The sequence below is a fragment of the Pecten maximus genome, unplaced genomic scaffold (assembly GCF_902652985.1).
Source record: "Pecten maximus unplaced genomic scaffold, xPecMax1.1, whole genome shotgun sequence".
Classification (NCBI taxonomy): Eukaryota; Metazoa; Mollusca; class Bivalvia; order Pectinida; family Pectinidae; genus Pecten; species Pecten maximus.
Genome location: NW_022983010.1, coordinates 1 through 14,134, shown reverse-complemented (window position 1 = coordinate 14,134; position 14,134 = coordinate 1). Strand labels below are relative to the sequence as shown.

Below are 14,134 nucleotides of genomic sequence, written 5' to 3'. Positions count from 1 at the left end.
TAAATCAGAAATAATTACATTTTCTTAGGTATCGACTGTACACTACCGAATATTCAAATACTATTCAAATACAGTGGAATTCGTTAACTCGAACTCGGATAACCCGAATACCCCGCTTAACTCGAAGTACCTCGCCGGTCCCGGCCGAATTCTCTCTTTATCTTAGTAAAATAAACTCGGATAATTCGAATTCGGATAACTCGAAAAACTCGGATAATACGAAGTAAAAATTTGGTCCCAACAATAAAAATCCTACTTGAAATGTTCGAATAACTCGAAGTATAAGTTTCGTCGATCGGTGGCAAACGCCGACATTTTTTAAGAGCTAAATTCCGTTTGTAATACTGAACATATCGGCACTACTAACCTACATGCTATTATAAGTGTTTCATAAATTCATAAAAGAAATTGTCGGTTGAATCTTATAACAACAAGTCTTGGTGATAAAAAGTACTGCTTTACTTACATCAGGTAATTTCCCAAGGCGGTCGCCGATATCAGTACACACGATAGTCAACAACTCATCTACCCGTTCGCTCAAGCGGAACTAATCTCTGACACACCGGTAGATCTACCCGGCTGATGTTTTTACAGGTGTAGAAATGACACAGTCACCGGCGCCTATTAAATCTTTAAACTGCTGAAACAATAGCGTTATTACTGCCGAGGTGTTCAGAGTACAACTGTAACGGTCAGTGCTGTCTATAAATCGGGTAAAACGCCAACTCAGTTACAGTAGCATTTTATACGCACATGCGCAGCCCAACTTCCGGTGCTAATACACATGGAATGGCGTGGTTATCAATAAAAAGTAAGTAGGCCGATCAAACAGTATTTTATATATGTCCAATAAAAGGTAATGGTTCTGTTACGTTTTGCATGCAATCTGTGTTAAACTTAAACGGTTATTTGTTTTGACATTAATAACTTGTTATTTTGTCGAATTCCGTTTTATCGTTTACCTTTTGTAAACATGACTTGCACATCAGATCGTTATTGAAGTGACTAAGTGAAAGAAACTTTATCGTGACTGTATATCGGCAAAACTACACCAAATTACAAGTGACATAACGAAACATTACATATATATTTACATGTATTGACCAGTCTTCACACTAAACTGATGAGCGACAGAGCGAAGTTATAATGATTATATAATGTTGACAAATATTGACCAAACTTTTCACCAAAAACGATAACTCGCTTAATTCGAACACTCGGATAACTCGAAGTTTTTTCGTGGTCCCGTCGACTTCGAGTTAACGAAGTTCCACTGTATACCAAACGAATATATTCGAATGCCAAAATCTGCTATTCGTTTCAGCTCTACACTCAGATCATATATATGAGAACATACACAAATAATTAACATTAGATAATAGATAGCACCGGTATAGTTAACATGGAGACTGAAATGTTTGCATAATAAAATGGAGAAAAGCACATAATCTTTTCAATACTTTCAAATTTGTTGTACAAAATAATTCAGAGTATTTTATAGTATTTGGATAATGAATATAGTATTTAGGAATATATTTATTTCTTTCAGTACGGAAAAAAATCACATTAAAAAATATAGTGGTATTCATCTCCAATGGATTGTTTATCGCACAGTACACATATATACGTTCTTCCCTAGGAACGTTTTCCCATCTTCCGATTTCAATTGGAAGACCGTGATTAGCTGTACAGTATTTCTTAAACTTTTAGGTAAAATTAAAAGATAAGATTCTAAATTTATACAATTTTTAAACATTCTATAGCATACACTTTTACCAGAATGGAAAACATTATCATGTCATATTTGCGAATACTGTTTTTTAAGACTATATATCTATCATGACATAGTTGAAGTTCTTAGAATATTGGCTAGTATTGTATAGGGTCAGCCATACATAAGTTAACTGTAACCAGTTTCATTAAAAATACTTTCTACAAACTGTACCCATTTATGGATATGAGAACCACTATTATGATCGGACATACAGTAAGATATCTTGTTTCTATTACCACTCTTTAGCCGAAGCCAAAAACTGATCATTACCACTCTTTAGCCGAAGCCAAAAACTGATCATATGACTCCTTATGTAGAAAATTAGAGGCAAACGTCCTAAACGTCCATATAACATATAATGGCGCATTCCTTTTAACATTTATGATACTACGGAGAAAATCCATATGCACTTTTTAGGTCACCTGAGACTTCGTCTCAAGTGACCTATATTCTAATCACCTTTTGTCCGTCGTCTGTAATGCCTTCCTAAACAATTTACATTTTCAACTTCTTTTCCAAAACCACTGGACCAAATTCATTGAAATTCGACAGGGAGCTTCTATGGCTAAAGGTCAACTTAAATTGTGAATTATATGGTCCCCATCCCCCAGGGGCCTGGGGGGGGGGGGGGGGGGGGGGTGCAAAAAGGGTCAAAGTGACTAAAAATTCAAAAATCTTCTTCTCTACTCTCAGATATGCTGGAATCAGATTCTCTTCATAGATGGAAGGGTCTTATGGTGCTTTACCAAAATTGTGAATTTAATGACCCTGGGGTTTCACGTTTGCCCCTGGGGAGGGTGTAAACTTTACTATAGTTTATAAAGGGAAATCACATTTTTGACTATTATTTGCTGGATTTCTATTGGAATTCAATCTAACTTGGTTTATATTATCAGCATAGGATAACAGATTGATAGTATGCACATGTTGGCCCTGCTTGTCCCACCCCCAGGGGCTAATGAGTTGGGCTAAAAATGGTCAAAGTGACTGAAATTTCTAAAATCTTCTTCTTACAACCCAAATAAGGTAGAATCAAATACTCTTCATAGATGGAAGGGTCTTAAGGTGCTTTACCAAAATTGTAAATTTCGTGACCCTGTGGTTACATGTTTGCCCCTGGGGAGGGGGTAATCTTTGCTATAGTTCATATAGGGAAATCACATTTTTGTTTTGTTTGATTTCTATCGGAATTAATTCTAATTTGGATAACATTACCAGCATGTGATGACAATTTGATGGTGTACATACACATGTTAGCCTTGACTGACTTTTCGATGTATTTACTGATATTTTCCATTCCGTACAATACTCTTCAAAAACTTATAAGGATTTCTGCCTTTCTTGTGCATTTTCTGCAAAAATAACAGTATCATCTGCATATAGCAGGACTAAAATTTTACAGTATTCAGTTAAAACATTTTCATTAACCCTTTCGCTGTTAAATCGGCTGAAACCGGCTGCGATCGTTTTGTGTTAAACCGGCCCAATCCGTATGTGTGTAGCGTCACTACGTTGCTACCTAACCACAGCGGAAATGAGGTCATTATCGTAAAGAGTTTGAGTGAATCTGATCGGTTGTTATTTCCGGTTTACAACCATGTAAAAGTTTGTATGAATTACGGCGAATAACAGAAGTTTTTGAAGTTTTTACGACTAACTATGATACTTCATCAATGAATCATGGAGTCGTCAGATGAGTCTGACTTTGATGGGTTCGACGAACAGGACATCGACGAGGCAAACGCGAGATGTATGTTAAAACAGCAAGAACTTGAACAGGTTGAATTATATAACAAATCAGACATTGATTTTTCCGATAATTCTGATGATGAGGAGGAGGATACTGCCGACTTCAGTGACAATGAAATCGAAAGTGAAAATGGTGGCGACCCATATTTAGAAAATTTGAACTTTGAATGGACTCGTACATTAACGGAGGTTATTTTGCCAGATTTCAATGAAATTACCAGAGTTAAACATGGCCTTCAGTCTGATGCAAACCAACTTCAGTATTTTCAATGGTTTTTACCGCAATGTTTCTTCGAAAGTGTAGCAGAAGAGACTAATAGATATGCTCAACAAAAAGGGCCAGATCCAAAATGGACGCCGACGTCAGCCTCTGAGGTAAGGGCGTTCATTTCAGTAAACATTATGATGGGTGTGCGTCGGCTCCCTAGACTTGCGAACTATTGGAGCACTGATAAACGATTTTCAGATCCATATATTAGCTCCATATTTCCAAAGAGTAGATTCATCATCATGAATAGATACATTCACCTGCGTGACACTAGCAATGTTCCAGGGAGGAACGATCCTGAATATGACCCATTGTTCAAAGTGAGAAATATGATAGACTTCATAGTCCCCAAACTACAAGAAAACTACAATCCAGGGCAGAAACTTTCTATAGATGAAGGCATGATTGGATTTAAAGGAAGAGTTCACTTCAGGCAGTACATGCCAGCTAAACCTACTAAATGGGGAATCAAAGTTTGGCAGATATGTGAGGCAGATACGGCATACTGTTGCAAGTTTCAAATATACACCGGAAAAAAACTTGGCGGGGATAGGCAGTATGGGCTAAGGTATGATGTAGTTTGGAGCTTGTCTGAGTCCTACCACAATCAGAACAGACATTTGTACTTTGATAGATTCTTTTCATCAGTGACATTGGCTGAGCATCTAGAACTTGTGAATACCTATGTCTGCGGAACTATAATGTCAAATAGAAAAGGTGTTCCAGATGATGTAAAAAAGGCAAAACTGAAAAGAAGAGGGGAGCTTGTACAGGTACAGAAAGGAAATCTGCTTGCTACAGCATTCAAGGATAAAAGACAAATAACATTTTTGCCAACATCTCAACAGCCAAATATGAACGAGGATCTTCATAAACCTCACGTGAATGTCTCGTACAATAGGCCGTATCACGGTTATTATCCCCCTTGTGTACCGCCAGAGGGCAGTACGTCTCGCATTACTTCCGGATAGTTCAGTAAACAATGGCGGACCGTAGCAACAGTATAAACAAAGAGAATGAAGACGTGAACCTGCAGACAATTGATCGGCTTACTGTTCAAGAATTGAAGAGTTTTTTGCGCCAGCATGACCAGCCAGTTAGTGGACGATCAGCTGAATTAAAGGAACGTGCGAAAGGTGTGTTGAACCTTGGTATCAGACGGAAAGATATACTACAGCGGGAAGATGAAAGACAATCCACTCTCTACCAAGCCCGTAAGTTCGTGTCCCCTCTTGGCGAAATTTTACCCCACCCATCCACATTGAAGAACTGGACCGACAATGTTAGGCAGATACCTATGTTTCTAGAAGATGCCTTATATAATTACCTTGTTCTGAACAGACAGCGGACGTTTGATAATGCTCCAATGGGTGCTGTTAAACAACTTAAAGCAAAGGTGAGAGGTGGTCCAAAGTTTTAATATTTCTTAACTACTGGAAGTTGTTTTATAAAATATTTCTTTTGTATGATTATCCGAGGTATCTTTCTAGTCAAAGTCAAATAAATTGTGATTGTCAGATAACAGGTTCTGAATGATATTGATATGTTTTATCTTCTGTACTGTATTAATATACAACCACAATGTATAAATGTATAATGATTGACATATTATGAACACTTATCTTTTAGTCTGTCATATTTTCTTATATCAATCTAATACCAAATACATAATTTGTATGCTTTATATATGTTATTTGTTGTATACATGTAGCGACAATAACTATAGTTTGATTTGATTTGATTTGAAAGGTCTTCTATGAAGATAGTCATGTTCACCACATACGATACAGCCCTATCACAGACCTCTGTTCTCACTGCTATGTATCATGTAAAGTGGTACCATCCATGCCAACGGCAGATGTGAACAAGTCTCCTGACTACAGTGTTTGGATATGTATATCGAAACAGACTGGACAAGTGCATGCAGCTGATTGTAACTGTCCTGCAGGGTGAGTGTATTTAGAATGTATAAAATATAGTCTATTATATTTTCATGACAGTCACTGTACATTGTATATACTGGGTAAGCAATATACATTTGCATGTTATGTAAAAATGTGTTGATGATAATTAGTATACTGAGTGTACATGTGTATGTTGTAAAACTAAATGTGTGCAAAAATATACAAATCTGCTCCATTCTTGTAATACAGTGTATATATCTGTAGTTGTATTGATAACAATGCATGAACTGACAAGTGTTCGAACTAGGACCTCCAAACACTAGTCAGATGCTTTTTTTCTTTTCGAAGATAAAAATCATTTCATTTATCTCATCAGTAGGGCCCCGGGGGTTAGGTCCTCTATGATTCCTCACAATTTATAAAAAAAATATTGATATTTGTATTTTATACACTCTTTTACATTAATTATTGCATTGAACTACCTGGTTGCTGATCGACCCGGTGCAGTTCCGCTACATATGTATCCTAATTTTATATATGTAATCATGATTATTGATTTATGATCAGTGTTGATCATAAAATATACTGATATATCTGATTATATATATATGCATAGTTGATCTCAACATATATGAATTAATCTATTGTATATTATAAGTTGGGAAATTTTATATGTACCATAAATGAAGAATGTCAAGTATTAATATAAAAAAGGGTTAATGTTAATAGTTTTTTTCTTGTATTATTTGCAGAAATGGAGAATCGTGCAACCATGTGGCAGGTCTTCTGTATGGCTTAGTTGACATCACAGAGAAAAAGCAGTCTGGGGAATTAGCGCCAACCGCTGAACCCTGTAAATGGAGCCAGCCAAGAAAGAGGAAATTGTCCCCCAAAAAGGCAGAACAGATGAAATTTCGAAAATGCACAAATACTGGTATGTATATGTATTAAATAGTGTGTTGGGAATTGATAGATCAATGTTTAACATAATGAAATTTTAAAAGTAATGGATTTTTTTTTTTTTTGGATGACAGAGAGCTTGAGTGTACTATATGCACTAGAATATAGCAAGTGACCTGGTGTCTACCCAAGTTGGAAAATATAACTTCTAATTTGACCTCTAACCTTAATGACTAGAACAAAATCTTGTTTAGGGCATCAAGACTAAATAAATTGCTTTTGTCAATTTTCCTAATTTATACACATACTTTCAACAAGAATTAACTGCAGGTTCATGACTATTACTTGCTCTACATTCTTTAAGGGGTCATGCTGGCTAAGTAGTTAAGGTGTCCCTACATTATTTCATTAGCCCTCTGCCTCTGTCGCAACTTTGAAACTCATGTTGAGCAGTACCAGATACTGACTATAGGTTGATTGGTTTTCTCGGCACTCTGGCTTTCCCTTATACAAAAAAACTTCCATGTCCTTTAATGACTCTGGTTGTGTAGAAAGTTAAACAAAAATAAACCAAATAAATTCTGATCTTTATCAATCTTATATCATTATTTACAGGTAATGCTGATAAATCAGACTACACATCATTCCGACCATCTGGAGTTCAGCCACCATTGGATAGGGATTCATTCCTAGCAGAGATGAAGGAAGTCTTGCCAATCAGGAATGAACCATTCAAAAGAAGCTCCAAAACTTAACAATACAAGCGATGTTACTTGATCAAAATTAAAACATACTGCAAACCTTACTTCACAGTTTGTCGATTACATAAACATGACAATTATACAAAAATCGATAAAGCAAACAGAGGATGAACCAAAGCACAGAGAGAGCTCTGGCGAAACAGACCATTACGGCACCAATCGTTATAGTAGAAGCGCCAGCAAGTTAAAAAACCATCAGGTAAATATTTGTGCAATTTCGTTAAATTTCCACTGCACTATAAGACCAACCCTGGAAAAGGATTAACACAAAGTACACAATTAGGAATCATATTAGAACGATGGAGAAGTTCATACAAAGCTACTGATGAGAAAGATGTAGACGTCCCGAAACAAGAGAATGATGTCACAATTAATGTCAGTCAACAACTCATAATAAGGCAACATTCAAAGAGAAATTCTCAAATACAGATTTCGCCAAAATGTGCCTCCACATTAATTTCTGGCTTGCGTACCGACAAATTGCCTATCATTGAATGATCCCACTTATGATGTTTTGTACAACAATGGATGCCAGACCAAATAAAGTAGAAACATCTTGTGATACATTAAGATAGCATTGACGGATTCAAATATCATCCTTGGAAAGAGTTGCCAATTCACACATTTAAAGACCAAAAAGTTTCCAAATATTCCAAGCTAAGAAAATTATTATTGAATATTGTACTATTCAATATACATTGGACATTTTAATTCATTGTAAATTTGAAAATCACTACGTTTTAGTGAAGGCACAAAACAATTTACTGAACAAAACCTAATTTTTTTAACTAATCCAAGATTACCAAATACTTTACAAAATTCTTTTTCCCTAGATTTATGAAAACAAATAAATCTCGTAAATCGAATTAGATCAACAGTAATCTAAGTTAGAGTAATGTTTAAAAATAGCTTTAAACACAAGGATAACTTTTAAAAAATAAGATAACATCAAGTTCTTTAAAAACTATAATAACAGTTTATTTTTGTTCTTGTACAACTAGTGAAAAATTACGTATGCGTTTTGCAATTCGTGCGTATTCAATATTTGACATGCAATAGGGTTTCAAAATGGTGAATGAAATGATTGAACATTCTGAATGACTTCAATAGTAAGTGCTGTACTTTAAACGTTACTGGTATGAGACTTCAACTTGTGGTCAACCATTGATTAGTTCAGTTTTGAATAAAACATTTGAAAACAATAGAACAACGGTTTAAAGAATGTACAAAATCATTAAAGCAAGATCATTAAGTTCAGGGTATTAGGTAATTGCTGAGTAGAATAAGGGTGTATCAGTCTTAAATAGTTACAGGGCAGTGTGGATGAAACCTCCATATAACTATAACTGAAAATACGTTAACGTTGAAGATTTGTTTCTGAAATAAATGTTAGATTAGTTGATCTAAACAACTATCCAACATTGAAATTGAAAATATGACAGACAACTTACAAAATCAGGAACACCATTTAACATGGCAAATTTACTTTATAATAGTTTCAGAGTCCGATTTATTACATTAGTTGATATATCAATGAATTAAAATTAAACTTGCAGTCAGTATAAGCTAGAAATCAAAGTATACGATTTCTAATATGAGACATACGAAACAACTACCATTCAAATAAGGAATGTAACCTACACAGATAACGAATGACGCTAAACCGTAAGTTACAACTTCATCGGTCGAATATTCTCAAAGTCTATATACAAAAACATTAAAGCTAAAATAACTGGTTAATCGAAAAATCACAATCGAAAAACTGTAAACAACTAAAATGTTGTCATCAAGTAAAATCTTACTTGAATGACAATTACTCAAACATAAGTTGTCACTAGTGCAAAGAATTTTTTAAAAAATTCATTTGAATAGAACATATCGGACAAATATAACTAATGATTATAAAATTATAAAATCAAAAAAATTGTCGTTGAAATAATAAAGAAAAAGTCTATGTAACAAAAGACGGGGACTTTACTCATTTGCAGGTATTATCAGAGGCGGTATAAGTACACCGATATGCAACAAACTCAGCTACCACGATATCAAGTGACTATCGCTAACAAAACCAGATGATCCCGGCTGATGTTTTTACAGTTGTGAATGACACATCCCCTGGGAATTATTCATTAATTAAATATGCTGATATAACATAGCGTTAGTCTTGAAGGGTAAAGTTCAACTGTCATCAGCTCTATCAAACACTCCAAAATTATGTTCCTAAGTCTAGTTCAGTAACATATCACCAAACATGGCCCAACTGTTGCCTCAAAATTACAGTAATGCAGGGTTTGGTTATCAATAAAAGTAGTAGCTCAACATTTTTGATATTGTCCAATAATCAGGTAAGGTTCTGTTACGTTTTGCATGCGAATCTGTGTTAAAGTAAACGGTATTTGTTTTTGACTTTATAACTTGTAATTTATCGAATTCGTGTTATCGTTTACCTTTGCAAACATGACTGCCACGTGCATGTTATGTGAAGTGACTAAGTGAAAGAAACTTTATCGTGCTGTATATCGGCAAACTACAACCAAATACAAGTGCTAACAATCATACACAGAAATTATATATTACATGTTATTGACCAGGTTTCCAAATGATGAGCGACAGAGCGAAGTATAATGATTATAATGTTGACCAATAAGACATAATTTTCAGCTAAAACGGCAAAATCGCTTAATTCGAACACTCGGATAACTCGAGTTTTTTCGTGGTCCCGTCGACTTCGAGTTAACGAAGTTCCACTATATACCAAACGAATATTCGAATGCCAAAATCTGCTATTCGTTTCAGCTCTACACTCAGATCATATATACGAGAACATACACAAATAATTAACATTAGATAATAGATAGCACCGGTATAGTTAACATGGAGACTGAAATGTTTGCATAATAAAATGGAGAAAAGCACATAATCTTTTCAATACTTTCAAATTTGTTGTACAAAATAATTCAGAGTATTTTATAGTATTTGGATAATGAATATAGTATTTAGGAATATATTTATTTCTTTCAGTACGGAAAAAAATCACATTAAAAAATATAGTGGTATTCATCTCCAATGGATTGTTTATCGCACAGTACACATATATACGTTCTTCCCTAGGAACGTTTTCCCATCTTCCGATTTCAATTGGAAGACCGTGATTAGCTGTACAGTATTTCTTAAACTTTTAGGTAAAATTAAAAGATAAGATTCTAAATTTATACAATTTTTAAACATTCTATAGCATACACTTTTACCAGAATGGAAAACATTATCATGTCATATTTGCGAATACTGTTTTTTAAGACTATATATCTATCATGACATAGTTGAAGTTCTTAGAATATTCGCTAGTATTGTATAGGGTCAGCCATACATAAGTTAACTGTAACCAGTTTCATTAAAAATACTTTCTACAAACTGTACCCATTTATGGATATGAGAACCACTATTATGATCGGACATACAGTAAGATATCTTGTTTCTATTACCACTCTTTAGCCGAAGCCAAAAACTGATCATTACCACTCTTTAGCCGAAGCCAAAAACTGATCATATGACTCCTTATGTAGAAAATTAGAGGCAAACGTCCTAAACGTCCATATAACATATAATGGCGCATTCCTTTTAACATTTATGATACTACGGAGAAAATCCATATGCACTTTTTAGGTCACCTGAGACTTCGTCTCAAGTGACCTATATATACTAATCACCTTTTGTCCGTCGTCTGTAATGCCTTCCTAAACAATTTACATTTTCAACTTCTTTTCCAAAACCACTGGACCAAATTCATTGAAATTCGACAGGGAGCTTCTATGGCTAAAGGTCAACTTAAATTGTGAATTATATGGTCCCCATCCCCCAGGGGCCTGGGGGGGGGGGGGGGGGGGGGGTGCAAAAAGGGTCAAAGTGACTAAAAATTCAAAAATCTTCTTCTCTACTCTCAGATATGCTGGAATCAAATTCTCTTCATAGATGGAAGGGTCTTATGGTGCTTTACCAAAATTGTGAATTTAATGACCCTGGGGTTTCACGTTTCCCCCTGGGGAGGGTGTAAACTTTACTATAGTTTATAAAGGGAAATCACATTTTTGACTATTATTTGCTTGATTTCTATTGGAATTCAATCTAACTTGGTTTATATTATCAGCATAGGATAACAGATTGATAGTATGCACATGTTGGCCCTGCTTGTCCCACCCCCAGGGGCTAATGAGTTGGGCTAAAAATGGTCAAAGTGACTGAAATTTCTAAAATCTTCTTCTTACAATCCAAATAAGGTAGAATCAAATACTCTTCATAGATGGAAGGGTCTTAAGGTGCTTTACCAAAATTGTAAATTTCGTGACCCTGTGGTCACATGTTTGCCCCTGGGGAGGGGGTAATCTTTGCTATAGTTCATATAGGGAAATCACATTTTTGACTATCATTTGTTTGATTTCTATCGGAATTAATTCTAATTTGGATAACATTACCAGCATGTGATGACAATTTGATGGTGTACATACACATGTTAGCCTTGACTGACTTTTCGATGTATTTACTGATATTTTCCATTCCGTACAATACTCTTCAAAAACTTATAAGGATTTCTGCCTTTCTTGTGCATTTTCTGCAAAAATAACAGTATCATCTGCATATAGCAGGACTAAAATTTTACAGTATTCAGTTAAAACATTTTCATTAACCCTTTCGCTGTTAAATCGGCTGAAACCGGCTGAAACCGGCTGCGATCGTTTTGTGTTAAACCGGCCCAATCCGTATGTGTGTAGCGTCACTACGTTGCTACCTAACCACAGCGGAAATGAGGTCATTATCGTAAAGAGTTTGAGTGAATCTGATCGGTTGTTATTTCCGGTTTACAACCATGTAAAAGTTTGTAGGAATTACGGCGAATAACAGAAGATTTTGAAGTTTTTACGACTAACTATGATACTTCATCAATGAATCATGGAGTCGTCAGATGAGTCTGACTTTGATGGGTTCGACGAACAGGACATCGACGAGGCAAACGCGAGATGTATGTTAAAACAGCAAGAACTTGAACAGGTTGAATCATATAACAAATCAGACATTGATTTTTCTGATAATTCTGATGATGAGGAGGAGGATACTGCCGACTTCAGTGACAATGAAATCGAAAGTGAAAATGGTGGCGACCCATATTTAGAAAATTTGAACTTTGAATGGACTCGTACATTAACGGAGGTTATTTTGCCAGATTTCAATGAAATTACCAGAGTTAAACATGGCCTTCAGTCTGATGCAAACCAACTTCAGTATTTTCAACGGTTTTTACCGCAATGTTTCTTCGAAAGTGTAGCAGAAGAGACTAATAGATATGCTCAACAAAAAGGGCCAGATCCAAAATGGACGCCGACGTCAGCCTCTGAGGTAAGGGCGTTCATTTCAGTAAACATTATGATGGGTGTGCGTCGGCTCCCTAGACTTGCGAACTATTGGAGCACTGATAAACGATTTTCAGATCCATATATTAGCTCCATATTTCCAAAGAGTAGATTCATCATCATGAATAGATACATTCACCTGCGTGACACTAGCAATGTTCCAGGGAGGAACGATCCTGAATATGACCCATTGTTCAAAGTGAGAAATATGATAGACTTCATAGTCCCCAAACTACAAGAAAACTACAATCCAGGGCAGAAACTTTCTATAGATGAAGGCATGATTGGATTTAAAGGAAGAGTTCACTTCAGGCAGTACATGCCAGCTAAACCTACTAAATAGGGAATCAAAGTTTGGCAGATATGTGAGGCAGATACGGCATACTGTTGCAAGTTTCAAATATACACCGGAAAAAAACTTGGCGGGGATAGGCAGTATGGGCTAGGGTATGATGTAGTTTGGAGCTTGTCTGAGTCCTACCACAATCAGAACAGACATTTGTACTTTGATAGATTCTTTTCATCAGTGACATTGGCTGAGCATCTAGAACTTGTGAATACCTATGTCTGCGGAACTATAATGTCAAATAGAAAAGGTGTTCCAGATGATGTAAAAAAGGCAAAACTGAAAAGAAGAGGGGAGCTTGTACAGGTACAGAAAGGAAATCTGCTTGCTACAGCATTCAAGGATAAAAGACAAATAACATTTTTGCCAACATCTCAACAGCCAAATATGAACGAGGATCTTCATAAACCTCACGTGAATGTCTCGTACAATATGTACATGGGCGGTGTAGATAAGTTTGACCAAATGGCATCCTACTATCCAGTTGGAAGACCAGGGAATAAGTGGTGGCGATATATCATGTGGTATGTTGTGAACTTGGCTATTGTAAATGCCTGGATCTTATTTCAGAAAACAGAGAACAAAGATCCCCCACCGAAGAAATATTATGATCACCTACAATTCCGTGTGGATGTTGCTGATCAGCTGCAAGCAGGGTTTACCTGTAGGAAATACAGAGCAGGAAGGAAATCTAGAAATGATGAAAACATTCCTGTGCTTGGTGCCATCAACCATCATAAACTAGTGAAGATTGAGGGTCGAAAGAGGGTGTGTCAGCAATGTTCGAATGTTCAAAACTCCAAAGGGACGTGCAGTGGAGACATCATTCATGTGCCAATTTTGTGATATGCCATTGTGCAGAGTTGGTTGTTTTACTGATTACCACGAGAGAAATTAATGAATTTTGAATGTTGACTTGTGTGAAAAGTGCTGAAAAGAACAAAAAAACTTCACAAACTTGTGATTTTGCCATTTTGAAAACATTTACCTGTATCTTACCTGTTCTCGTTAAATTTAAATGTGATTACCT

General features: G+C 35.8%; 4 protein-coding genes across 4 annotated transcripts; all 4 read left to right on the top strand.

Moving 5' to 3' along the window:
* Positions 1-3,454: 3,454 nt before the first annotated feature.
* LOC117321259 (piggyBac transposable element-derived protein 5-like) lies at positions 3,455-4,762 on the top strand. The gene has a single exon (XM_033875729.1). The coding sequence runs from the start codon at positions 3,455-3,457 to the stop codon at positions 4,760-4,762; it is 1,308 nt and encodes a 435-aa protein (XP_033731620.1).
* Positions 4,746-7,350, top strand: LOC117321258. Its single transcript, XM_033875728.1, has 4 exons — positions 4,746-5,187; positions 5,541-5,740; positions 6,448-6,629; positions 7,211-7,350. The coding sequence occupies exons 1-4, from the start codon at positions 4,774-4,776 to the stop codon at positions 7,348-7,350; spliced, it is 936 nt and encodes a 311-aa protein (XP_033731619.1). The 5' UTR covers positions 4,746-4,773.
* A 4,950-nt stretch (positions 7,351-12,300) lies between these two features.
* Positions 12,301-13,101, top strand: LOC117321256 (piggyBac transposable element-derived protein 5-like). Its single transcript, XM_033875726.1, has one exon. It carries the CDS (start codon positions 12,301-12,303, stop codon positions 13,099-13,101), a length of 801 nt encoding a protein of 266 aa, XP_033731617.1.
* A 199-nt stretch (positions 13,102-13,300) lies between these two features.
* Positions 13,301-13,891, top strand: LOC117321257 (piggyBac transposable element-derived protein 4-like; the record flags this gene model as incomplete). Its single annotated transcript, XM_033875727.1, is given in 1 exon segment — positions 13,301-13,891. A coding segment is annotated over 1 exon segment (553 nt), but the record flags the coding sequence as incomplete, so codon positions are not given.
* Positions 13,892-14,134: the final 243 nt, after the last annotated feature.